The sequence below is a fragment of the Rosa rugosa genome, chromosome 4, assembly GCF_958449725.1.
Source record: "Rosa rugosa chromosome 4, drRosRugo1.1, whole genome shotgun sequence".
NCBI lineage: Eukaryota > Viridiplantae > Streptophyta > Magnoliopsida > Rosales > Rosaceae > Rosa > Rosa rugosa.
Genome location: NC_084823.1, coordinates 52,854,169 through 52,876,843, shown reverse-complemented (window position 1 = coordinate 52,876,843; position 22,675 = coordinate 52,854,169). Strand labels below are relative to the sequence as shown.

At 38.0% G+C, this 22,675-nt stretch overlaps 5 protein-coding genes across 7 annotated transcripts; 3 read left to right on the top strand and 2 right to left on the bottom strand.

The window, feature by feature from the left end:
- Window positions 1-3,169: 3,169 nt before the first annotated feature.
- Window positions 3,170-5,068, bottom strand: LOC133743779 (small ribosomal subunit protein bS6c). Its single transcript, XM_062171810.1, has 2 exons — window positions 4,645-5,068; window positions 3,170-3,537 (listed from the first exon to the last, which is right to left on the bottom strand). The coding sequence occupies exons 1-2, from the start codon at window positions 5,017-5,019 to the stop codon at window positions 3,298-3,300; spliced, it is 615 nt and encodes a 204-aa protein (XP_062027794.1). The 5' UTR covers window positions 5,020-5,068; the 3' UTR covers window positions 3,170-3,297.
- A 765-nt stretch (window positions 5,069-5,833) lies between these two features.
- On the top strand, window positions 5,834-8,495 carry LOC133743520 (26S proteasome non-ATPase regulatory subunit 8 homolog A). Its single transcript, XM_062171491.1, has 6 exons — window positions 5,834-6,028; window positions 6,705-6,783; window positions 6,932-7,034; window positions 7,392-7,655; window positions 7,898-8,009; window positions 8,091-8,495. Exons 1-6 carry the CDS (start codon window positions 5,924-5,926, stop codon window positions 8,229-8,231), a joined length of 804 nt encoding a protein of 267 aa, XP_062027475.1. The 5' UTR covers window positions 5,834-5,923; the 3' UTR covers window positions 8,232-8,495.
- Window positions 8,496-9,723: 1,228 nt separating this feature from the next.
- On the top strand, window positions 9,724-12,708 carry LOC133743383 (protein ABIL2-like). 2 transcript variants are annotated; one of them, XM_062171306.1, is made up of 11 exons: window positions 9,724-10,179; window positions 10,381-10,479; window positions 10,597-10,706; window positions 10,854-10,936; window positions 11,049-11,199; window positions 11,380-11,479; window positions 11,613-11,693; window positions 11,893-11,926; window positions 12,014-12,090; window positions 12,179-12,276; window positions 12,421-12,708. In XM_062171306.1, exons 3-11 carry the CDS (start codon window positions 10,599-10,601, stop codon window positions 12,595-12,597), a joined length of 909 nt encoding a protein of 302 aa, XP_062027290.1. In that variant the 5' UTR covers window positions 9,724-10,179; window positions 10,381-10,479; window positions 10,597-10,598; the 3' UTR covers window positions 12,598-12,708. The 2 variants fall into 2 exon arrangements, with proteins under 2 accessions (XP_062027290.1, XP_062027289.1); XM_062171305.1 differs by lacking the exon at window positions 10,381-10,479.
- A 92-nt stretch (window positions 12,709-12,800) lies between these two features.
- LOC133743382 (uncharacterized) lies at window positions 12,801-17,975 on the bottom strand. 2 transcript variants are annotated; one of them, XM_062171302.1, is made up of 16 exons: window positions 17,766-17,975; window positions 17,488-17,695; window positions 17,332-17,379; window positions 17,117-17,164; window positions 16,786-16,860; window positions 16,458-16,555; window positions 15,976-16,216; window positions 15,757-15,854; window positions 15,356-15,593; window positions 14,830-14,927; window positions 14,491-14,626; window positions 14,273-14,395; window positions 14,041-14,163; window positions 13,607-13,840; window positions 13,427-13,488; window positions 12,801-13,166 (listed from the first exon to the last, which is right to left on the bottom strand). In XM_062171302.1, the coding sequence occupies exons 1-16, from the start codon at window positions 17,868-17,870 to the stop codon at window positions 12,969-12,971; spliced, it is 2,133 nt and encodes a 710-aa protein (XP_062027286.1). In that variant the 5' UTR covers window positions 17,871-17,975; the 3' UTR covers window positions 12,801-12,968. The 2 variants fall into 2 exon arrangements, with proteins under 2 accessions (XP_062027286.1, XP_062027288.1); XM_062171304.1 differs by lacking the exon at window positions 17,117-17,164.
- A 78-nt stretch (window positions 17,976-18,053) lies between these two features.
- Window positions 18,054-21,562, top strand: LOC133743384 (uncharacterized). The gene is made up of 5 exons (XM_062171307.1): window positions 18,054-18,207; window positions 18,302-18,408; window positions 20,770-20,804; window positions 20,941-21,008; window positions 21,284-21,562. Exons 1-4 carry the CDS (start codon window positions 18,205-18,207, stop codon window positions 21,006-21,008), a joined length of 213 nt encoding a protein of 70 aa, XP_062027291.1. The 5' UTR covers window positions 18,054-18,204; the 3' UTR covers window positions 21,284-21,562.
- Window positions 21,563-22,675: the final 1,113 nt, after the last annotated feature.

Genomic DNA, 22,675 nt, shown 5'->3' with positions numbered 1-22,675 from the left:
CCAGTTGTTCCCAATGGAGCAAAGTCCAATTTGTTCAGGTTACTCATCCTGAAAGAGAACAAGAAAAATGGTTAGTTTCGGAGCGAAAAAGCTACCACGAAAACATATAAAATTCCTGAGCATAATCGCTTCCAAGAAATTAGAAATTTCTGAGCGTAATCGCTTCCAAGAAATTCAATTCCAAGAGGTATTGGATTAGATCGAAACAATGACGTAAGTGGTCGATCATAAATTCTCTACAAACTCTAAGTTTGGAGATCTCAACAAGCTCCAAGCTTGGAGTGAGCACGAACCCCCAGAGTTCGGCTAAATTAGGTCTCCCTTATGATGAAGAAAGGGGGGTAGAAGAAGGGAGTTTGCAAGTCCCCGAGAAAAAGAAGAGAAAAGAAATAAAAACTTCAAAAACGGAAATTTTTAGTAAAAAATACCTCGAAATAGGTCACCGGAAATTTGACCGGAAAAAGTGCCTGGAAAGTTGACCGGAAACGATCGACTGATGGTGACCAGCATTGACCGGTGCTGACGTGGCAGTGAGGTCCAGAGCTGACGTGGCAGTGGGTCCGAATGCTGACGTGCCAGTGGCCTGCGTCTGTGGGCCTCTGGGCTTGGGCTTTTGGGCTGCCTTCTTTTCCTTTTTTTTTTTTTTTCTTTATTCTGCCGGTTTTTCTACAAGTCGGTTCAGTAACTTTTAGACCGGTTTTTAGAGTTCTGTTTCCGGTTCCTGGATCCTGGGATCGAGACGCTGCTGGTAGCAGAGTTTAGTAGCAATCGGAGGTCCGGAAGGTGGTGAACCGGTGCAGGAATCCCTTTTTTTCTTTTTGGAGGGCTGGTTTGATACTTCCGGTGGCCGGTTCGGTGGTTTTCCGGCCGGTTCTGGAATCCTGGGATTGAGGGCTTCAATATATGTTGCGGTGGTGGCTAGGGTTTGAAGGCTACGAATTTAGGGTTTTAGGGTTAGAGCTTCGTGCTGATAACGTGTTTAAGGAAAACCAAAATTGGGAGAGAATTGAGTCATCATTTCATTGATAATAGGGGCCTCTTTATATAGAGGATTACAAGACATAAAATCAGAGTTGTACAAGGAAAGATAATCATACAATTAATCGGATATCTATAAATATTTTCGAGAATATCTCTAATTCTAAACCCTATTACAACTAGGTCAAGTAACCTAGAGTTTGGGCCAGACACATATTCTGAATTTACTTGAACATATATATATTTTAATATAAACGTCAATAAACAACCTATAATATTACAGCTGAGAAAATATAATAAACTAGTCTGTGAGTCAAACTCAAGACATTTTGCTTATAAAATAAGCACTAGACCAAATAGTATCGGGCTGAAAAAAAAAAATTATTGCTTGTTGAATATAAGTTAATATAACACAAGTTAACTAACTATATCAGTGCCGGTTTTGAAGCGGTTCAGTGGCTGTTGCAATCGCATGATGATGGTGAGTGTGAGTCAGTCATGGCAGAACTACCCTGCCCACGATGGTGTTGCGGTGATGCACGGGGAGATTGCAGAGGGGGTGCTCAGAAAGCTTTGGAGGCCCAAATTTGTTTGGGTGCCGAAAGCCAGTGGACTTTGGGTGCCCAAATCAGTTTTGGGTACCCAAATCAGTTTTGGGTACCCAAATCAGTTTTGGGTACCTTTTGGACTTGGGCTGTTTCGCAGTCCCAATTGATGGACTCTAATTCTTTAGGTTTCGTATTTGGAATCCCGGAGGTTTGATTCGACAAAATACACTACTGTTTGGCATCTGTGGTACTAGAGAATCTTCTGGAGTAGTACTGAAGGAGGATTCAAGCTATTTTGTCATTGGATGTTCGATGAGTGGACCTATCTCTATGTACCACTGTGGGTACTACCACATCTTCTTGTTCTGTCTAGAGATGACAGCGAAAGGGTATGTAATGGCCACTTTGGCTTGAGGCTAGCACAAATTTCTTATCGTTTGATAACACTCTAACATTGTTATCTGGATGTGTTACAATATGATTGTATCTATTATATGAAGTAATTCTTTTATTAAAAAAAAACCAACTATATTGGAAAAAAAAATTTGTCCAAATATAACTTCAGTGTTAATTTGATTGATACACACACGTGTCGTTTTTTCCTGTTTTATAGATGTCTATCAGTTGCAATATCAAGTACTAGATTTTTTTTTTTTTTGGAAAAGCAAGTACACTAGATTCTTGCTAAGGAGTAATTCTTCTTTTAGATGAATGAAAATTTGAAATATGAAGAATACTTATTCTTTAATCTTCCACTCAAGCAAGCATGACCAGAAGGTAAAAAGGAAGGAAGAATCTTTGTGCCTCTATATTTTTTTATTGTATTTTCCACTTCTTTTATATATGTTCTTCTTCCTTGATGCAACTTGTCCTCTATGTTAAGCATTTCCAGGATACAATTTGATTTTGGGGCGTCCCTTGATGGAATCGAGGAGATCTTACTGCTAGTAGTGGATCATGAAGAAAGCTCTATCCCATCCCAGAAAGCGAGTTGGAGATCTGATCCCATATTACATGACAATAAGATTCTCCAGCTATTATAGAAAAGCCACGTGTCCTAATTCACACATTTGTTTTTACTGAGTAAAGTGCTTTCACTTTAAATCTCAGTAATCCTTTAGCAGTCATGAAATCTCGATTTTTTAATGAAAGGAATGACCAACTCCAGTCTCTATTAGCCGGCGGCTTGTGCCCTATGTCATGCATGATAAGCTTCCATGATTAAAAGCAAGTAAATTTCACTTAGTGCTAGCCAAGAAGGATAGCTATATGAATCAATGGTCCTAAAGATGAAAAAACCATAATATAAGGCAATTGAATATGAATCTGGTATTTTCTGGTAAAAAGCCAACTCCCTCCTTAGAGATCGTGCAATCTGGTGTGTTAAAAGACATGGTGAACAATGACATGAACCTGCGATAGATCAAATACACATATTCTATTGAAAGTAAAGTTCCAGTTGCTTTCATGCATTATTTCATCATCTGATTCAACTTCGAAATCCAGAGTGTACCAACAAATAAGATGGGATTCAGCCCTCTAGGAATACCATCAGGAGTCACTGCCATTCGAATTCTAAATATAATTTTGTCAACTGCATACATTTCCTTTGATCATTAATCAACTATGTTATAACATAAAACTGAATGAACTGAATTTTAATAACAAGGGAAAAATGGAAGATTCAACGCATATGGGATTACATTGTACATGCATTTTTTTTTTCTTTCCTGTTCTTCCTCTCAGAGATAGACAAAAGCCTTAACCTACACTAGTACTTCCTCTTCCTTATTTTGAAACTCATAGATCGGATGACATTGTCATCAGCTTTCAAATTCTGTTCAAGAAACTCGAGAGACTCAGGTTTTGTGAAGTACGTAAAGAGTAGGTAGATGCCATCCAGGTAAGTGTTGGATTCTCCAGCTTTGTTTTTCTTCTGGATGCTATAGGCTAGTGGAATCACTCCTCTGTTGAAGACTTCCACATACATGCCACCTCCAGCTATAAGCAACTGCAAAACATGAACAGTCAAACTTGCAACAACTAAACTTCTGAGTTTTATAACTTCATAGGAACTACGGGTTGCATAAGTTAATCTGATGATTTGCCACAGACACCATTATTCTATTCATTTCAGATAAGTTGCAAGGTTGATAATAGCATGCTCTAATGAAATAACCATGAGCCAAACCTCAACTGATTTCTGAGCAGTTTGTTATCTTAATAATATAAAACCTCAATTATATTCAGATAAGTTCTTACTTGTTTATAAGAGGTGGATAATTATGTCTAAAGTTCTAGCCAGTATGAAACTCAATTAAGTCCAGATAAGAGAAATGAAAAATCTAAAGATATTCATAGCTAAACAATGGCTTATAGAAAGCATGCATGGAGGGGTAAGACAATGAAACTTAGATTCAGGGAGTAAACAACGGCATTTCTTGACATCAGAGGATTATTTGGGTGATCCATGGGAATGATATGATCCTACTGCGCTTTTCCAAGCATTTGCTCTAAGGAAGGTCTTTTGTCCGATAAATTCCCAGCTTCTCAAGATGATAGCATTAAATATAACAAAGAACATAAGGGGCAGAGCTTGTGTTTCACATAAGTATTGTAGTTAATTGCGCATCAATCATCTTCACTCTACTACAACCCACTCTATGCAAAGATTTGAAATGGAATCAAGTGTTTCAGCAGAAATATCATCGCACTTCCAAAAACTAAACACATTATGGAATGTGAAGATTGCTTCTCCATAGAAAACAGACCCAAAAGTTGTTATGACGTGCGGGGGTCAAGTTCATCAGCAAGGTACCATCTTCACTCCAATAAAGAAAAGCATTTCCTAGTTCAGACCACAATGTAAGGCTTTTAAAATTCAAAGATCACTGAAATGCCCAAAATCCTAAATACCTTCCATCACAGCCTTCAGTTCTTGTTACACATTTCGACTATTGGCAAAATAACCAACTCCATTGCACCACCTTCAAGCACAAGCTAAGTCTATGATCCTAAGTCAACACATTTCTTACTTTTGACCTCACAATTTTCGCAGCCACCAAACCAAAGCAGAATTGAAACCCACAAAAAGTAAGCAAATTTAAAAGCCTCTTACCTCCTCATACTTCTGGGTAAGAGCCAGTCTTTCATCCTCAGACATATCGGGTCTGAGAACCGCCATGGTCTCGTACTGCCGGAGCCCCGGCGGGCACGGCGGGTCCTCCTTGTCCTCCGCGGCGGTTAGGCCCGGCCCGGACGGAGAATTCGGGTCGTCCTCCGACTGGAACCCGCCGCCCTCGAAGAACGAGCCGGAGAACTCCAGCGACTGGACATTGACGGTCAGGCCCGAATTGCGGCCGGGTCGGGTCCGGTGAACGAGAGGCTTTGCAGTTGTGTGAGGGAAGGAGAGGGATGGGATTTGGGAGAGAGTTTTGGGGCGAAACAGGAAATTCGAAGCGGTGGAAATGAGGGAGGAAGTGGAAGCTGCCATTGTTCGAAGCAGAGAGAGTGTGTTCCTCAGTGGATAGTTGATAAGGAAACTGGGGATGACTATTATGGGAGGCCGGACAAAGGGACTATCAACGACGCGTCGTATATTCATTGGGCTCGATGGTAGATAGAACCAAGCCCAATTCAGTGAGTCGTTTATAGTCAGTTCCTACACGACTCGAAATCCGTACAAAAAAAAATGGGTTGAACTCATATGATAAAAAAACGAGTCATTTTCATGTCAATCCACCAAAAACGGGTTATGTGTATGTAAAGCCGCTAACATAAAATTACCTCGTATAATCTGTTTATTAAAAAGATCGATTCCGATTATATGAAATTTATATACAATACCCGTTAGAAATAAGTAATCTTTTAAATATTTAGGAGTTTAGTGTCTAAATGGATTAAGTGGTGAAGTTATGTATCATTATTTCAAAATTTCATGCATTTTTTCAATAAAAATGTCTTAAATGAGTCAAGTGGTGACCACTTTTTTATGGTTTAAATGAATCATCGAATTCAACCCGACACGACCTATTTATTAAACGGTTCAGGCATGTCACTCATTTAATAAATAGATTAGGTTTGATTTTGTAATTTTGATACGATTATGAAATAGGTTGAGTTTGAGTTTTCCTACTATGACACGCTTAATACCGACTCAACTCATTGACAGCCCTACAGTCGTTTTGGTTTTGGTGCATGATTTCATTTGAGCTGGGTGATGGATAGAACGAAGCCCAATCCAAGTATAGACTAAGCCCAGCCCAATTCCACACTGAACCCCCATATTTCTTGTTGGAAAAGAAGCAAAGAGTGGTAGAAGTCTGAGAGAAGCAAAAGGAAAAGCGAAAGCAAAACCAGAGAGAGAGAGAGAGAGGCGAAGGTCGAAGAAGACGAGAATGGATGCGAAGCTAAACGAGCTGACTCAGAACTTCGGGCGTTTCAAAGCGGCGTTGGTCCGTAATGATTTCGATACAGCTGCCAACCTCTTATCGGATCTGAAGGTACCTTCCGATTTTTCAAAACCCTAACTTTGTTTCCTCAATTTGGGATTCTAAGCTGGTTCTGGACATGTTTTGATAGCTAGTATCTGTGTTCTTCTCTGCTTAGTGCTAAATTAGATGATCAATCTTGTGAATTGCAGCTATTCGATTAGGTTTTTGGGTCAATTGGAGTCTGTAGTTAAGTTTGCAGTGCTTCAAAGCTCTTTACTTTTTGGCTTGCGGCACATAGTGAATAAGGAGTAGGACTGTAGGATATATATGCTACAGTGTATCTGTGCTACAATTTGTTTTAACTTGATTTGTGATCGCTTTGTGCAGTTTTCTGTAGCTTTGTTTTGGATGCGTGTTTTCTGGTTAACTGTAGTCTGTAGAAGAGAGATGTGAGGCAAGAGCACCAATGTGAAACCTAAAGAGATAAATGTATTGACATCTGAGAGAAAAAAAACAAGGATTTTTGATACACCTAATACTGCTAATAGTGTGCAATTCTCGGTATGATTATTTATCTGTGTGAGTGTGCCAAAAGAGCCCAGGTAGTTCTTCAGCTGGTTGTTAAGCTGATAGGTGAAAAAATGCATCTCATGGACACTTTCTGGAGGCATTAGGAATTTACTTTCTCGTTAGATTTCTGATGTTTGTGTATGGGCAGAACTTAACTTGGTTGTTGGTTTTGCAGGTCATGCTGACTGAATTCAGCAGCCTACCGCCCCTGTATCAAGATACACATAATGCGGCTAAGGAATTAGAAGTAGCAAGTAATGTTCTTGACTGAATTCACCTAATGCTGTTGATTTTGTATTCATATAGAGTTCATTATGTTGCCTGATATATTGTAAGAGAAAAGCACTAGTTTCCAGATATTCTGCCTATTCACTTGCACTTATATTGTTTGTGAACTTTCAGGGGATATATATGAGCATGCTGTTCTTCTTAGTGTGAAGACTGAGGATCAGGATGCATTTGAGAGGGATTTCTTTCAGCTGAAGCACTACTACACAGATGTTCGGTAACTTATCACAACCCTAAACTTTCTTTATAGTTTCACTCTATTGCAAAAACTGAGGCATCTACAGTATAGGCATCTACTGTGACATTGAGCAGAGGCCAAATTTGTCACAGTGAACACGCTCACGAAAGTATTTATATATACCCGTCTTTGAGAATACATGAGTGTGTGTGTCTACATGGCTTTAGATGTAATTTCTAAAGTAAAGATAACACATTTTCTGCTGCAGAGCTATTGTTGGTTTTGTCCCTGTATGCAGTTAGAACGCTGTTTATTGTCTATCACTTTCTCAGTCCTTTTAAAATTTAATATTTTGGTTTACATGGTTTTAAAGGAGTTTACATTTCTTTTGGACAGTAACCGACTTCCTCCATCCACCCAAGAGTACCCAATCTTAGGTCTCAACCTGTTGAGACTCCTTGTCCAGAATAGAATAGCTGAGTTCCACACAGAACTGGAACTGCTCTCCTCCGCTGCTTTGGAGAACCCTTGCATCAAGCATGCAGTGGAGTTGGAGCAATCCTTTATGGAGGGAGCTTACAATCGGGTGTTGCATGCTCGACAGACAGTGCCACATGAAACTTATGTTTATTTCATGGATCTGCTGGCAAAAACAGTCAGGTAATTATTTTCCTTCAGGTATAGTGGTAATATTGCGTGACAAGAAAATGTAATTAATATTAGCAGTTGGCTCTTGGTCTTTGTTCTTTTTTCCGTTTGTAAGTCTCCGTCAATGCATTTCAGTTTCTATTGTGGATGATGTAAAAAAAGCATTTTTCTATGCATAGCTTAGTTCTTCATATCATATTTTTTCCATCTACTTGTGAAAATTTTTGTTGGTTGATCTGTTTTGTAACTTGTAGGGACGAGATAGCTGGCTGCAGTGAGAAGGCATATGATTATCTGTCAATTAAGGATGCACAAAAAATGTTGCTGTTCCCTTCTGAGCGTGAACTTTTGGCCTATATCAACGAGGTAATGTCATACGCATGCTTCTAATTATCACTGCAGCATAGAAAGATACTGCCTTTTTAAGACTGTTCTCCCTGAATACAGGATCATCCTGAGTGGGAAGTAAAGAATGGCGGGGTCTATTTCCAGAAGGCCAAGGAGACCGCCCCTTGCAAGGAGATACCTTCTCTGCAGCTTATCAACCAAACTCTCAGTTATGCAAGAGAGTTGGAGCGGATTGTGTAAGGAAAAAGCTGCTGCATGTGGTTATTCAGAGCACCCATCGACTGTGCTGATACTGTCGCTTCAATTTTCTTTTCAATTGTAGTAGTATGCAGGATGCAGCCTAAAAATGTGTCAAAACTGTATTTCAATTTGACCACTTTCGTGGCAATCAGCATTTACAGCCGGGATTAATCATACTATTGGTACTTATTGATTACTTGGAATGTTTTTGTTGGAAACTCCTTTGCTGGAAAAAAGGAAAAGGAGAAGTTCTTATTATGCTCGTTGGCTCTGCACCTATGGGAAAATGAATGAACAGCATTTGGATAGTTGCTTAGTGCGCTCGATTTATTAACGAACAGTATGGATGACAGGAATTGCTGTCGAACAGTATAAATGACAGGAATTTGAAAATACCCATGTCCGAGTGAGGTTAATGGTAAGTAACGTCCAGTGAGGTTAACGGTTGACTCGGCAAGGCAAATGTTTAACAATGCTTATGTCTACGCCCATGCGAGTGAAGCCAATGATGCCCACATCTAATGAGGCCAATGGTGCCCATATTTAGTAAGGATAACAGTGTCTGTCCACATTTATGTAAACGAGGCTAACGACGCTTCTATCTAGTAAGGATAACAGTGTCTGTCCACATTTATGTAAACGAGGCTAACGACGCTTCTATCTAGTAAGGATAACAGTGTCTGTCCACATTTATGTAAACGAGGCTAACGACGCTTCTATCTAGTAAGGATAACAGTGTCTGTCCACATTCATGTAAACTAGGCTAAGCACATCAAAAGAAATCTTATACTTTTCTAACTCCGTAGAAACCAACCTCGGAACTTTCTCTTAAAAAAAAAAAAATTGTTTGCGACCGGTTTTTTCACCGAAAAATTCTCGGTTTTGTTACTTTGGAAAATGGTAAAAAAAAAAAAAGGCATTATAAATTTTTTAAAGGTCCATCAAATCTAAAATTGCTTAAAAATCATGATTTATCTATGAGAAGATTTTGTGATAAATTAAGGACATGATTTTTTTTCCAAATAATAGTTCACATTTTGGGTGAAAATCACTATTTTTTAGACAAAAAAATCTTATATAATAGAAAGTGAAAAGGTCGGTAGTCGGTACCCACAAGATTAGAAAATCTTGCATGGTTGTGCGGTTGTGCCTCTTTTGATGTGACCCGGGATGCGAAATGAAGTGATGAACCTTTCAAGTACTTTCTATTACCCCCGTGATTCTTCAATTCCAATTACCTTTTTGTCTAAAAAGCAGAATCAATTTCTTACATCGAGTCTGTATCTAAAAAGAGAGCTAGTCGATAATAGATGGTCGATTAAATGTGTCCATCAGTGGCATTTTTAATGTCATATAAATCCAACCCTTTGATGGGGAATTACCAACTGCCATATTATTGAACATGTTGTTGGCATTTTCTTATGCCTTTAACAATGGATTGAAATCCCATAATTGCAGACTTTGCACTATAGCAAACACTTATAAATCAAAAGGGTCAGAAGTAGTTGGCTTGTAAATTGCATACTATAGATAGAGAAGCACTGGAGTAAATGTTCATGAGCTACAAAGGCATTGATCTAATTACACCAAATAAATTTCTGCAGCCAAGTCGGCAAAAACTGCTGATCTTAGTTGAGATCAAATTGAAGACTCATCTTCTCCTATCAATTTTGAGGGTCCCCAAGTTTGAAACCAATTAAAATCACCATGTGTTTGACAAGTGGCTTCGATTTGTTGATCTTATTAGGCTTTTTTCTTCTTCCACTTGCTAATATATGTGACATGATAGATTGAGACTGCTCTAAATAAATGAGGTTTATGACTTTTTTGCATGAACAAAACACATTCCATTTCTTTTGCTAGTCTTAGTCACTTGGGTGCTTCTTTATGTTTAACATATTGGGTTTGAGTGGGAGGTCAGTTTTGGATTGCAATCCTCAAAACCCAGGTGTGTTCTTGTAGCCTGTTCTGTATTGAACCCTTTTCTATATTTGTTTGAGCAGAAAATATAGAAAACTTTGAAATGTTATACCTTTTTTGATGGTTTTCCATTGACCTACACATTTGATATGTTTAGGCCATTTTAAGAATGATATCTGCAGAAATTGAAGTTTTATCTAACATGTCTTCTTTGTTTTCTTTATATAAGATTGTAGTGGTCTTATCACTCATATGTTGGTCTCTGATTATCTGACTCAAGCAACTCATTGAAGCCAAATATTTGTCTTACTTTGAGTAAATAGTTTTGGTTAGTATAATTCTGGGAACTATCATTTGAATTCTCTATTACAGGATTTTGCTTTGCAGATATTTAGCATGGCTTCTAAGTAATATCAGAAGTTATTTTTTCTATAATATGCTGTAGGTATGCAGAAAATGCTTTCTTCCTCTTTGGTTTCTTCTGCCCCGAAAGAAGCTTCACACAATGATGAACTCTTCATGAAGCAGACAGTTCTCTTCTCAGAGAATCTGAATGTGAGTTTTTCCTCCTATCATTTTATCTTATGCAAATGAAAATCACTGTTCATATTATTCTATATGAAATTTTTTCGTAACTACATAACATTATGGAATATTGTTCAAGACTTCAAGTCTATCACAAATGTTTAATTGGAAATTTAGGAATTGAAGAATCTGAGGAAACAGTTGTATTCAGCAGCCGAATATTTCGAAATATCCTACAGCAAAGAAGATCAGAAACAATTGTGAGTTGGAGATTTTTCCTCTAATTATGTAGTTTATTCAGAGAGAGGTTAATCCCTTGTAGCCTTTTCCATATCATACTAAGCTCTTGATTATTCAAACTAATTATGGTAGTGTGGTGGAGACCTTGAAAGATTATGTCATCAAAGCAGTTATCAATACAGTGGACCACTTGGGTTCAGTGGCATACAAAGTCGATGGATTTTTGGATGAAAAAGTCAGTGAAGTTTCAGAACCTGAGCTTAGGCTCTCTTGCCTTGAACAGGTCAGTTCTGTTCCTCATTACCTTGTGTACTTTTAAGTTTAACCCTTCAGCTTCAAATTTTCTGCATATTACATTTTTAATCTGTTGTCAATTAAGCATTTTGGAATGGCAGAGTTTGAACATTTTACCTCCTTTATAGTTTATACTGATTACTCATTTGTTTCTCTCGAACAATCCTAGCGACTGAGGACATTCCGAGACTTTAGCACTCAAAGAGGCTTATTCCAACATTCCTTTGCCATAAACTTTCCTAAGCACCATAAGCGATATATCTTGCCAGGCAAATATACTCTCATGCTCTTAATCACATTTGCATTTCTGCCTTTGAAGAATTCCTGAGCTTGACTGAAAGAGAAAAAGAAAAAGAAGAGAATATACACTTACAAAAGTAAAGGGTGACATTTTGTGTTCAGGTGGAGCAACCACTCATACTGTTGGCCAGTCTGCATTGATATATCATAGTGCTCAAGGGGACTTGTCTGGGACTAATACTGGTATTTATTTCATCACAAAGAATTTCATATCCTTATATTTTCCTAATTTCCTATCAATTATCAATGTATATGGCTATAGAATTTGAGACTAGGGCCTTATCTTAATTTGCTACCGTATGGTATGAGTTTGTTTGGTTATACTATGTATTGGAAGTTACTTGGGAAAAGATAATGATCAATTTATGTGAATATCTTGAAGCAACAACAAGGGAGACCTCTCCAACAGTTGTCAGGTAAATGTTATGAACAACGAGTTTTATGTTACCTTATGTATTTTGATCTAAGCTTCACCAAGCCTCTTCTACATATTTCTGATGCAGTGAAGAGTATTCATTGATGCATTCTCCAGAATCTTCACCTGGAGCTTTTCAGTTCACAAGAATCGGATCCAAACATGGTTTGTGTCAATCTTTGTTCATGTTTCTTCGATTATAATTTACGCTCAAGGCAATTTTCGTTTTACTTTTTTTCATATATATATTCAGAGAAACGAACAGTCTCACCACTTAGGTTTCCAATTCCAAGGTGTGGCTTTGTTAAGAGATCAAGCACTCTGAACTCTTCTTCTAGTGCCAAACTGCGGGTAAGCTGTTAGCAGCAAGTTTTAATACTTCACTCTGGTTTTAGGCTCCTAGCTAAACCATTCAACAAGATGTTGTTTCCAATGCAATATTAGATATGGTTACAATATCAAATGAACTTAAGATGAGACATTGTATATTTTCAGTACCCATCGGAGCCTCAGACTAGGAGATCAGCTTCGTTATCCCTTTATAATGAAAGAGACAGGACTAAAGACATTGAAGTGGATTCAAGCAAAAATAAACGATTCTATAAGGCCTTACTGAGCATGGGCAAATCTAGAAATGATACTGCATTGTACAAATATTTGGATAAGAATTAAAACAACAAAACACAGCAGTATAAGCCTATGTTTACTTTTCAGTTTTCTCTTTTGTACTTGTGTCATCCATGCCTGCAAGTTTCAAATCATTTACCTTCGATGGTTGCTTCACGCTTTGTTTTTAGTTCTGTTGTGATGTTTTGAAGGCTTTGGTCATTATTCATCAACAGTTTTGCCGTTGGCTTTCACCAAAGTAAAGACTGAATGAAATAATCTAAGCTACTTCTATTTCTCGAATCAACAGAACCAAAGGATCTAGAGATGTATCATTCATATTTACAGTCGACAATGTTGGAGAAAATCTACTGTATGAATATGGTGTTACTATTCACTAGACGCTATCACAATCCACAAGGTAAATATACAAATGGTTAAAATCCAAGATCAAAACTAGGGAATTCTAGTTCAAAACTTGGGTTTTCTTGGTTCCTTGCACAACTAGGCTCCTGGGATACAATCTTCTCGTCGTCAGCAGCATCATGAGAAAAACAAGAACTTGATCTTGATTCATCAGAAGCACATTCTCTGTTATGACGTGCAGTGTCGGCTTCAACATGGTCTGAATGAAGCTGCTTGAAACAAGTTGCAATTACAATACATTGTATCAAAGCTACAAATCTCTATAAGAAAACTTCAACCTGTGATATCAGCATAAAGAATAAATAACAGAGCTGTGCATGTGTGTTGTCTGCAGGGTTTTCAACATTGCCCCTTTTACTTGGTCGCTGTTAAGCATATCTATTTATTGAAAGAAGCAGAGTGATCTAAATTTAAATGGGAATAAGCAGGAGCGGATATACATAGATACTAGGGGAATAACAGTCCAGACCTGGTGGGAGTTTTTGATGTCTATACCCTCAGCTAATTGACTGCCACAACCGCTGGACATTGCTGCATAGTCCAATTTAAATTGAATTGCCTTATAGCTTCCTAGCTAATTTCTGAAACTAATTTCAGAAGTTTAAACAGTAAATGGTGATGAAATTTATGAAGTTCTAATAAAACTTGCCTTTAATTCCAATTTCCATAATATTGCCTGGTTCTTTATTTTCAACTGATCTGTTATGTGGTTCTGATGATTGTGATTCTGCTAGCCGAACATCTTCAGAGATATCCACCATTATAGCATCTGAAACTTGAGACCCCTTAGTTGAGGAAACTGGTTTTTCAGTGCTGTTAGCTTGACGTGAAGCTACACTCTCCTGAGCCATAGGGTTTTGGAGAAAGGACAAAATCTGATGGGCTGCACAGATGGAAAGAGACAAAGATGTCAATATGAATACACACATAAACACAACAGGATTCCCCACCCCAGGTGTGAAAAATTAGAAGAAAAGAAAGACAAGAAAATAGTAAAGGGAACAAAAAGGAAGAAGTAAATTGTTTAAATTCAGTAATTACTATGCTTGCTGCATATGGTCCACCAAGTAACCTGAGACTCACCATCACGTAGAAGCTTGTTTGTAGGGACTCCCCTGCTTGGTTTTGTTTCCTCTACACTAGAGATGCTAAAACTTGAGTTTAAGGCTTTCTTCGAACAAGCTTTGTTCTGAGAGTTTTCTTCACCTGCAGACCAGCAATAAAATGATAAAGGAATAAAGAGGGAAAGACAAAATGCTTCAATTTCAATTAAGTTATTGCATTTGATTTCCTCACTGAGTAACCTGAGACTCACCATCACATAAAGGGTTGTTTCTGGAGACTCCTCTGCTTAATTTTGTTTCCTCTACACTAGAGATGCTAAACCTTGAGTCTGAAGGTTTCTTTATACAAGCTTTGTTGAGAGTTGTTCCTTCACCTTCAAACCAAAACAAATGCAGAAGGCAAAACTAAGGTCTATAGAACCATTTGAACCATTAATATCTAAATTAGCATATCATAACAGCAACTTACCTCCAGCAATTGCACGTGGAATACCAACCTCCACCAAGTATTTTGGTAACTCAAGAGTAGATCCTGTTTTTATATCTTCTGACAAACTAACATACTTATTACTCAGTATGGTTTTATCTTCACCAAGTAAAGTAACCTGTCATATATTATACAGACAATCAGAAGTTGGTTTGGAATTCATCAGTTCGACAAAAATGACACATCTCTGAAACTTATGTGATTTCAATCCACGGCAGGGATGAGGACCATGTGACACATGCAATATAAATGACTGATATATATATATATATATATGAAAGAAACACCTATGGCAGGAACGTCAAGATAAATGTGAACAACCTTCTTACGGAAAGAACCAGAAGAGGCAAGTCTGAGGATGCCAACATGGTACTTCTTGGACTTCTGAGTGATCTGAGTGGTGTATAGAGCTTCCCACTCTGAATCGTAGAGATTACAAATGCAATTATTAGGATAATTCTAGCACAAAAAAAGATGTATTTTTTATGCATTTATTATGAGGTTATAATTTCGAACTTCCTCAACATAATGTAAAATTGATCTATTCAGCTACATGATTGACTTGTTAACTCATTAATTTCCAATTTCAAACTAAAACTTATTCAAAGTGTCAAAATATGAAGAACATCCAAACCATAGCCTTTTTATTTTAGTTCTGAAAGCATTGGGTTCAAAGCTTTACTTATGGAATTCAAGTATACAGCAACGTGTAAGCAATGCACTGTCATGGATGGCAAACAACGGATTACAAGCAAGTTGGAGACCTATAAACCATTATAAGAAATAGAGAAATCATAATAACAACATGAAAAAAATAAAAAACAACATATATCAGATTCACACTAACCTTTTAGTTCAAAATCATCGATTATAATGCAATCATCTTCTCTATGCAATATCCCTGATTTCTGCACATGGCAATCTTTTCCTTGAGACTTCAAATCAACCTGAGCTTCATTCCCTTCAGGTTCCCCGCCATCAACCAAATGAGCATTAAATGCAAATGATTCACCAGAGCTTATAACTTCATCTTTTTTGAGGAACCTGGTTTCCAAGAGTTTCCTAGTTGCATCAAATAGCATCGCCTAAGCAGAACCGAATATGGAACTGTAAGCAACAAATTTGGTAGAAAGTAAAACCAGCAATAGGAAACAAAATCAACTTCTTCAATCAAATCATATGTTATCGTACGGGATGATAAAAAAACATGATAACATTGTGAAATCATCTAAAGTTTCATAATAATACCTGTCTTCCAAAGGAGCCACTAGATGTGATCTGTAAGAAGCCATCATGGTACTTCTTGGCCTTTTGAGTTACTTGTGTAGTGTATAGGACCTTCCATTCTACATTAGAAAAGGAAAAACAGTCGAAAATATAAATGGAGAAGGAAAGAAAATAAGAATAAATTTATGCTTTAAGTCGTGAGATGCAAAAGTTATTTAAAAATATAAATCTTTCTTTTACCTTTTCCATCATCTTTACCAGTGATAACACCATTACTCTGTTCCTGCTTTATTCTTGCCTCTCCCACAATATTCCGCTTATTTTCTTTACGATGCAAGTCCGTAGGTTTATGGTCTCCTTCCTGCTCTCCAATATCAACCAAATGAGCATCAAATGCTATTGATCCACCGGATGCTATGACTTCATCTTTCTTAAGGAACCTGCTATCTAACTGATTCCTGCTTGAATCCAACAGAATTATCTGAACAGAGACAGAAAAGGTAAAGCCTGAGAATCAATTCGTCTTAGGTTAGATTGATTTGCAATTACACACATGACTTGACAAAGGATTTCCACTTGCACAGTTGAGGAAAAATAAGAGAGAAAAAGAAAGTAGAGAATTGATAATGGAAGACATAAGATTGAATGGTCACTTATTGAGATTAACAAACAAAAAGATGGGACTTATGGAGAATGATATAAGGATAGCAAGATAAGTCAACCTGCTTTCCATGAGACCCAGTAATTGCTAGTTGCAAGAAACCATCATGATACTTCTTCGCCTTTTGAGTTAGCTGTGTGGTGTACAAAGCCTGCCATTCTACATAGTGAAGAGTCAACAGTTAGAAACAACTTTTAAAAGCCGGTGAAGATTGGAAAACAGTTAATCCACAGACATACTATGACACTAATGAAACACATGAAAAAGCAACAGCTCCCAGTAAAGCATAAGACTTATAAATCACTGCCAGTCTAGAAATTACAAATTCCTATAATGCGTAGTTAAAGAAACTTATTTATATAAAATGAGCCACAAATTCACAAGCTAACCTGTTGTGCTAGTTGTCACTGTCTCTGGACTACTAAGTGCTGCACCATACTTGTGTAGTTCCCTCTTCTTGAACTCTGAAATGTAAAATATTGTTACATGTAAACCTGGCTATTAAAAAAGTAATAGATGTGCATGTAGCAGAACTAGTAAGTGATACAACAAAGAATCTGATCATATTAAGAAGTTATGTCTGCCAAATCCCATTACCAAGTTATATTTGTCAAATCATATTAGCCTAAACCAGTTGGCAAAAGAGCATAAGTAATTACTTTGCAATTGCTATCAAAATGAGATTATAACTAGAGGTATTAACTGTACTATAACACTAACCTTTGATAATATTCTGCGATGGACTCAAATTTTGCAGTGGCTTCTTTCCTAAATAAATCAGAAATGGGCTCATTGAAGGCTAGGAAGCTCAAATGTGTAATAGCCTAAACCAGTTACATAATCACTTTGTAAATGCCATATGAAATGAGATAAAAACAACAGGCATTGTAGGCTGCAACTCGCCTCCTTGTACACACCTCTGATTATACACTAACCTCTGATTATATTTTGCGCCGGAGTCTGAAACGGCTGTGGCTTATTCCCTGTAGAGATCAGCAACTAAGGGATTAAAAGCCTCGAAAGCAAACACTACACAATGCTATGGAAGTGAGCAAAATTGACAATAGCGATAGAAATTGAACTGTTCATACACGATTTCGCTCGTTTCTCACTGAACTTCATGTCGTTTTCTCGAGAACTGAAACCAGATTCAGGTTTCTGATCTCCGTCACCGGATTCAGCGTCGTTCACATCAACCAGAAAAGCATTGAATGTGAGTGTTTCGCCGGAGCTAACGGCTTCGTCTTTCTTCAAGATCCTGCACTCCAAGAGCTTCTCGCAGTCGTCGAACAGCAACATCTGCGAATTTGAAAGAACAAAAAAATTGAAGCAAAATTCGAATTTAATTTGAAAACTGTGGATTATGTACCTTATTGGTGGAGGTGTGGAGCTCTAAGAATCCGTCCTGGTAAACCTTGCGCTTCTGCTTCATGTGCTTAGTGTAGGTCACACTCCACCGCTTCACTTCCGCCATTGCTTGCTGCCTGCTACGCAGAGAGAGTGAGAGAGACGAAGAATCTCAGCGACGTCGTTTTGGTTCTTGTGGCGGGGGTGTGCTCAGTTTCGAAATTTCGACAAATCTCGGGTCTTTTTGTAATTTTATTCCTTAAAACGGCGAGTCGTTCGAGGATAATAGGACACTTGGATAATAGAAATACGACAGAGCGTCTAAAAGCCAAGGCATTTCAATCTCTGCTGCTGCTGCAACTGCAACTGCAAAGCTCGTTGAACCTTGACTCGTTCTGCTCAGATCCCCCGATCTTTCTTGTAGTAGATCTACACGAATTGAAAGGCTCTGATTTTGAATCATGGTAAGAATCGACGCTTTTTTTCGTTTGTTGAGTTTTTTTGGCCTGGGATCGAAATGGTTAGGGTTTGATTTGGACTTTTGTTGTTGTATCCCAGTCGGCGCTTTTCAATTTCAATTCGTTCTTGACGGTGGTGCTGCTCGTGATTTGCACGTGCACCTTCTTGAAGATGCAGTTCCCGGCCCTCCTGGAACAGAAAACTGGGTTAGTCTAGTCTCTGATTACGTTTACTTTGTTCTTGTGGTAGTCTTGATTTTTGGTTTCTGTTGCTTTGATCAGAATATCTGAATCATGTTTGAGGTTTGAAGTTTGAAGTTTCCGTGGATGATTGCGATTATTCATAGCTTGTAATTTGTAAATTCCTGCATGCTGTTTGTTTGCAAATCCTATAACAATGTCGAAGCACATTGATGATTGATCGAAAGAGGAAAAAAAGAAAAAGAAAAAAAGAACTTGATATCTGTACTCTTGAGTGTATGCACAGTGTTAGGTGAGGTTAGATAAATTCTATTTGAATGTTTGATTCGGCATTTCTGCTCGACTGCCGAGTTTAAGATTTGCTTTGCTTCGCTTTTGAAGCAACAAATGCTTGAAATCAAGGTTGCGATTTTGAATACTGGCTATGCCCCTCTTGGGCCTTTCTCTGAAACCTTATGTTATAGACAGTATATTATGTCTTCTTCCTTGCTTTTTTTTATGGGTTTTTGTCCATTTACCCCATTTCTAGGGATTTTTTTCCCACTTACCCCATTAAGTTTTTTTAATTCTCTCTTACCCAATACACTCTAAGGGACTCTTCCCTAATACCCCATTAAGATTTTTTTTTTGTTTTTAATTTTTTTTTAATACCATTTTACCCCTCACCCCTTTGTTACTTAGAGAGAGAGAGAGAAACCATATGAGACTTCGCCGGAGCCCGTCACCGGCCGCCGGAATCCGGCCAACTTTCGCCGGATTCCGATCACCGATCGCCGGATTCCGGCCAACTTTCGCCGGATTCCGGTCACTGGATTCCGGCCAACTTTCCCCTAATAGACGTCTATTGCCCTCCAATAGACGTCTATCAGCCATGTATTGCCCCTAAATAGACGTCTATTGCCCCCCAATAGACGTCTATCAGCCATGTATTGCCCTCCAATAGGCGTATATTGCCTCCCAATACAATAGGGGTCTATTGCCCCCAAATAGACGTATATTGCCCCCCAATAGACGTTTCGATTATCAAAATGGGAACTAATCTTCCTATAATTAGACAAATAAAGCTTTGATTGAAGAAAAAAAAGAGGAGATTACATCAATTTAAAACGTGTATTGCCCCCCAATAGATGTGTATTGACCCCCAATAGACATTTAACAAACGTCTATTGCCCTCCAATAGTCTTTTTCTTTTTCTTTTTTCTTTCCTTCTATTCTTTTGCCCTCATTTTATCCAAAAAAAGAAGAAACAGAGTATGTATGCCCACAATTTCACAAAAGCAAAAGAGATGACCAATTAACTTCAAATTTCTTAGCCCTCAGCAACCTTTTCATGCTCCATTTTTATTTATTTTTGGACAATAGAACCATTACAACAGAAGAAGAAACAGAGTATGTTTTCCTCCTCAAAAAAAAAAAAAAAAAAAAATCCTACGCTTTTGAAACAGAGAGAAGCAAGATGCCCGAACCCGAAACAATTCGGAACCTTACTGCTGGAATCGAAACGCTCAGTTCATGGTTCAGACGCCGGTGATTCCTACGCCCAGTTCATGTGTTCACCGTTCCAGGTAGACCTGCTGGACTCAAGGACGTGGTTCAGACGCTGGTGAAGTCTCCGGTGGGGCGGAGGCCGGCACGATCGCGATCTGGGGAGGAAGTCAGGAACTGAGGCCGCGCCATGAACTTCTCGAGCAAAATCTTAGATGCAGATTTGGAGGTGACGTAGATGCAAATCGTCGTCCAAGGCAGATCGAGGAAGAAGAGAGAGAGAGAGATTGATGATGAGAGAAGAGGGCCGAGGCGGAAGAAAAGCAGATCGAGGATCAACTAACCGAGATTTTCCGGAAGCCGGCTGAGGCAGCAGTTCTGCAGAGAGAGAGAAATAGAGGAGAGAGAAAGAGAGAGGGCGAGAGGGAGACGGCGAGGGAGATAGAGTGGGATGTAGTTTTCAATTTTATGGAGGCCAAAATCGTCATTTAGCTATTAAATGGGGTTAGTGGGAACAAAATTCTCTTGATGGTGTAAGTGGACTACTTTTAAGTCATTTTGGTGCTATGGGTCAAGGTCCCTTTTTTTATCTACATTGTGATGCGCAACCACACATACACACATGCATACAAGATGTTTGGTACTCAGACTTCAATTTCTGCTTGGAAATACTCTTCTTTATGTCCATCCATTCTTTTGCTTACCCTGCATTAAATCTTCTCGGTAAGGGTACTTTTCTGCTTCTACTTATTTGATTCCGCTGTATTATTTACTTTTCCATTGTGATGTTTGTGTAATACTTCTCTCTCCGTTGTTCTGTTTCTCTATATGATATGTCAAAATTCAAGAGCTGTGTTCTGATTCTGTGTCTCCTCCTGGCAGGTTTCGGGGATTTTTTTGGAAGGCCGCTAGAATAGGTAGGATATTTGAAATTTTCAATTGATCTATTTGGTATGAATCGATGATGTTGTGTTGCTGCTAGAATAGTGACAGTTAGAGTAGTCCATGACTCCATGAATGTGTTTGCTGACTTCTGTGGCCACTTGGAAACAGGTGAACGCTTGAGCCCTTGGGTTGCTGCTGGATGCATTGCGATGGGTGTCTCAATTATACTTTTCTAGGTACAGATTCACTCTTATTTTAATTACTTTCTATGGCATCTGAATTTGGGAGTATTGAGTGGTGTAGACTTGTTTATCTACATGATTTTATTTCCAAAGTTTAGTTATGATCCAAATGGAGTATCTGATGGATTAGGATGTAGACTAATCTAGTTCATATTCAATATGTTTAGAGACTTGCTTTGTAGGATGTCAAATAGTCTACACAACAAACCACTCATAACTCCCACCATAAGTGCCAACAGTGGTTCATGGCAATGCATTGTTTATTGCAGGTTAGGGCGTAGACAGGTGCAAGGAAACTTGGTGCATGGTTGTGTTTTTTGGACTTGTGAATTACAATGACTAGAGCATGGTCCAGTGATCTTTGCTGGAAGGAAAAAGACAATTAGAGTGAGACATTAGAGTTGCAAAATTTGATTTTGCATGAATGAATGGTGTATGGATTACCTTTTTCAAAAAGAGGAAGAAACACAAACAAATAGTGCAAATCTTTTTTGTTTTGAAGTAACTGTAGCAATCACTAATTACCAATCGAATCGGATTCGCACAAACTAGCTCTATTTGCATCTTGGGAGCTAGTGCTTACAGTAGCATAGATTGACTTGACTGGCTAGGAAGCGTTTTCTTTGGATACGTATCTCATGGAAACGTGTTTGCAAAACCGAAAATCAGTAGCCACTCTTCACTCTTTTGCCCACATAATCACTTTAGATGATGGATGGAGAGCAAATTTTGGTGGGCGATGACCAAGCCTCTTTGTTTTCCTATATAATATCTCACAGAGTTGTCTGCATATAATACTTTTAGGACATATCGCTTTCGCTGATTCAAGAAAATGGATTCTTGATTATGAACTTCATTGTGGTGGTTTAGCTGACTTTTAATTTAGCAAAACTCTTTTAAAACATTTGACTTATCATATCAATGTTTCACCAAAACAGTTTTGTGTTTGCTTAGTTTCTTCGTGTGGTTGGCATTATTTACCCGGTTAGCTGTAGAATTATTATTGATCTGTGAAGTTCTCCATTTGGATAGGATACGCGGCTTTGTGGATTTGATTTGATTTGGATTCCCACTACCGTATGCTCCGTTAGAAGAAATCTAACTATTTTCACGTCTTTCTACCATGTTATTCAATATGAGTGTTGAACGTCTATATAATAATAATACGTAAAGTGAAATTGAATATTTGGAAAAGTAACCAATACTCATGTGGTAAAGATTCTTGTTTTACTATTTTTAACTTTTGATTAGGGTTTTCACTACTTTAACTTTGATTAGGGAGACTTTTGAGACACCGAGAGAGAATCGTATCATATTTAATATGCATAGTGAGATGCTTCATTTGTCATTATTTTAAGCTAATTATTTAGATTAAGGGGGGACCTTTGTTAATATCTCTAATGATCCATCATATTCAATAAAATATAAAATATATTTGATTTGGGAATGTCCATATCAACCAGTGTATTACTAGCTTGTTGTGATGAGTTGTGACAACCATATTTTATAGTTTCAAGACCAACTTTAAGATATTTCACATATTAAAATTATAAATAAAGTGGAAACCAGCCATTTGTGTTTAAGCTTAACCCACAAGACTAAGCAATTATTATAAAAGTAACCAATTCCTTTGTTTAAGATTAAGAAACTAGCAGAGGCCA

Bases quoted from the DNA above. Each gene is read 5' to 3' on its own strand.
- LOC133743779 (XM_062171810.1), bottom strand. From the start codon at position 5,019: ATGGCAGCTTCCACTTCCTCCCTCATTTCCACCGCTTCGAATTTCCTG. The intron at 3,538-4,644 runs GTAAGAGGCTTT...CATGTTTTGCAG, and splicing joins TTACCCAGAAGTATGAGGAG to TTGCTTATAGCTGGAGGTGG.
- LOC133743520 (XM_062171491.1), top strand. From the start codon at position 5,924: ATGGATGCGAAGCTAAACGAGCTGACTCAGAACTTCGGGCGTTTCAAA. The intron at 6,029-6,704 runs GTACCTTCCGAT...TTGGTTTTGCAG, and splicing joins ACCTCTTATCGGATCTGAAG to GTCATGCTGACTGAATTCAG. The intron at 7,656-7,897 runs GTAATTATTTTC...TGTAACTTGTAG, and splicing joins CTGCTGGCAAAAACAGTCAG to GGACGAGATAGCTGGCTGCA.
- LOC133743383 (XM_062171305.1), top strand. From the start codon at position 10,119: ATGTTTAACATATTGGGTTTGAGTGGGAGGTCAGTTTTGGATTGCAAT. The intron at 10,707-10,853 runs GTGAGTTTTTCC...TTGGAAATTTAG, and splicing joins TCTTCTCAGAGAATCTGAAT to GAATTGAAGAATCTGAGGAA. The intron at 11,480-11,612 runs GCAAATATACTC...TTTTGTGTTCAG, and splicing joins TAAGCGATATATCTTGCCAG to GTGGAGCAACCACTCATACT.
- LOC133743382 (XM_062171302.1), bottom strand. From the start codon at position 17,870: ATGGCGGAAGTGAAGCGGTGGAGTGTGACCTACACTAAGCACATGAAG. The intron at 16,217-16,457 runs GTTGACTTATCT...GTCTCTGTTCAG, and splicing joins CTGGGTCTCATGGAAAGCAG to ATAATTCTGTTGGATTCAAG. The intron at 15,594-15,756 runs GTATTATTATGA...GGTTCTGCTTAG, and splicing joins GTGGCTCCTTTGGAAGACAG to GCGATGCTATTTGATGCAAC.
- LOC133743384 (XM_062171307.1), top strand. The intron at 18,409-20,769 runs GTTAGTCTAGTC...TCCTCCTGGCAG, and splicing joins CTCCTGGAACAGAAAACTGG to GTTTCGGGGATTTTTTTGGA. The intron at 20,805-20,940 runs GTAGGATATTTG...ACTTGGAAACAG, and splicing joins TTGGAAGGCCGCTAGAATAG to GTGAACGCTTGAGCCCTTGG.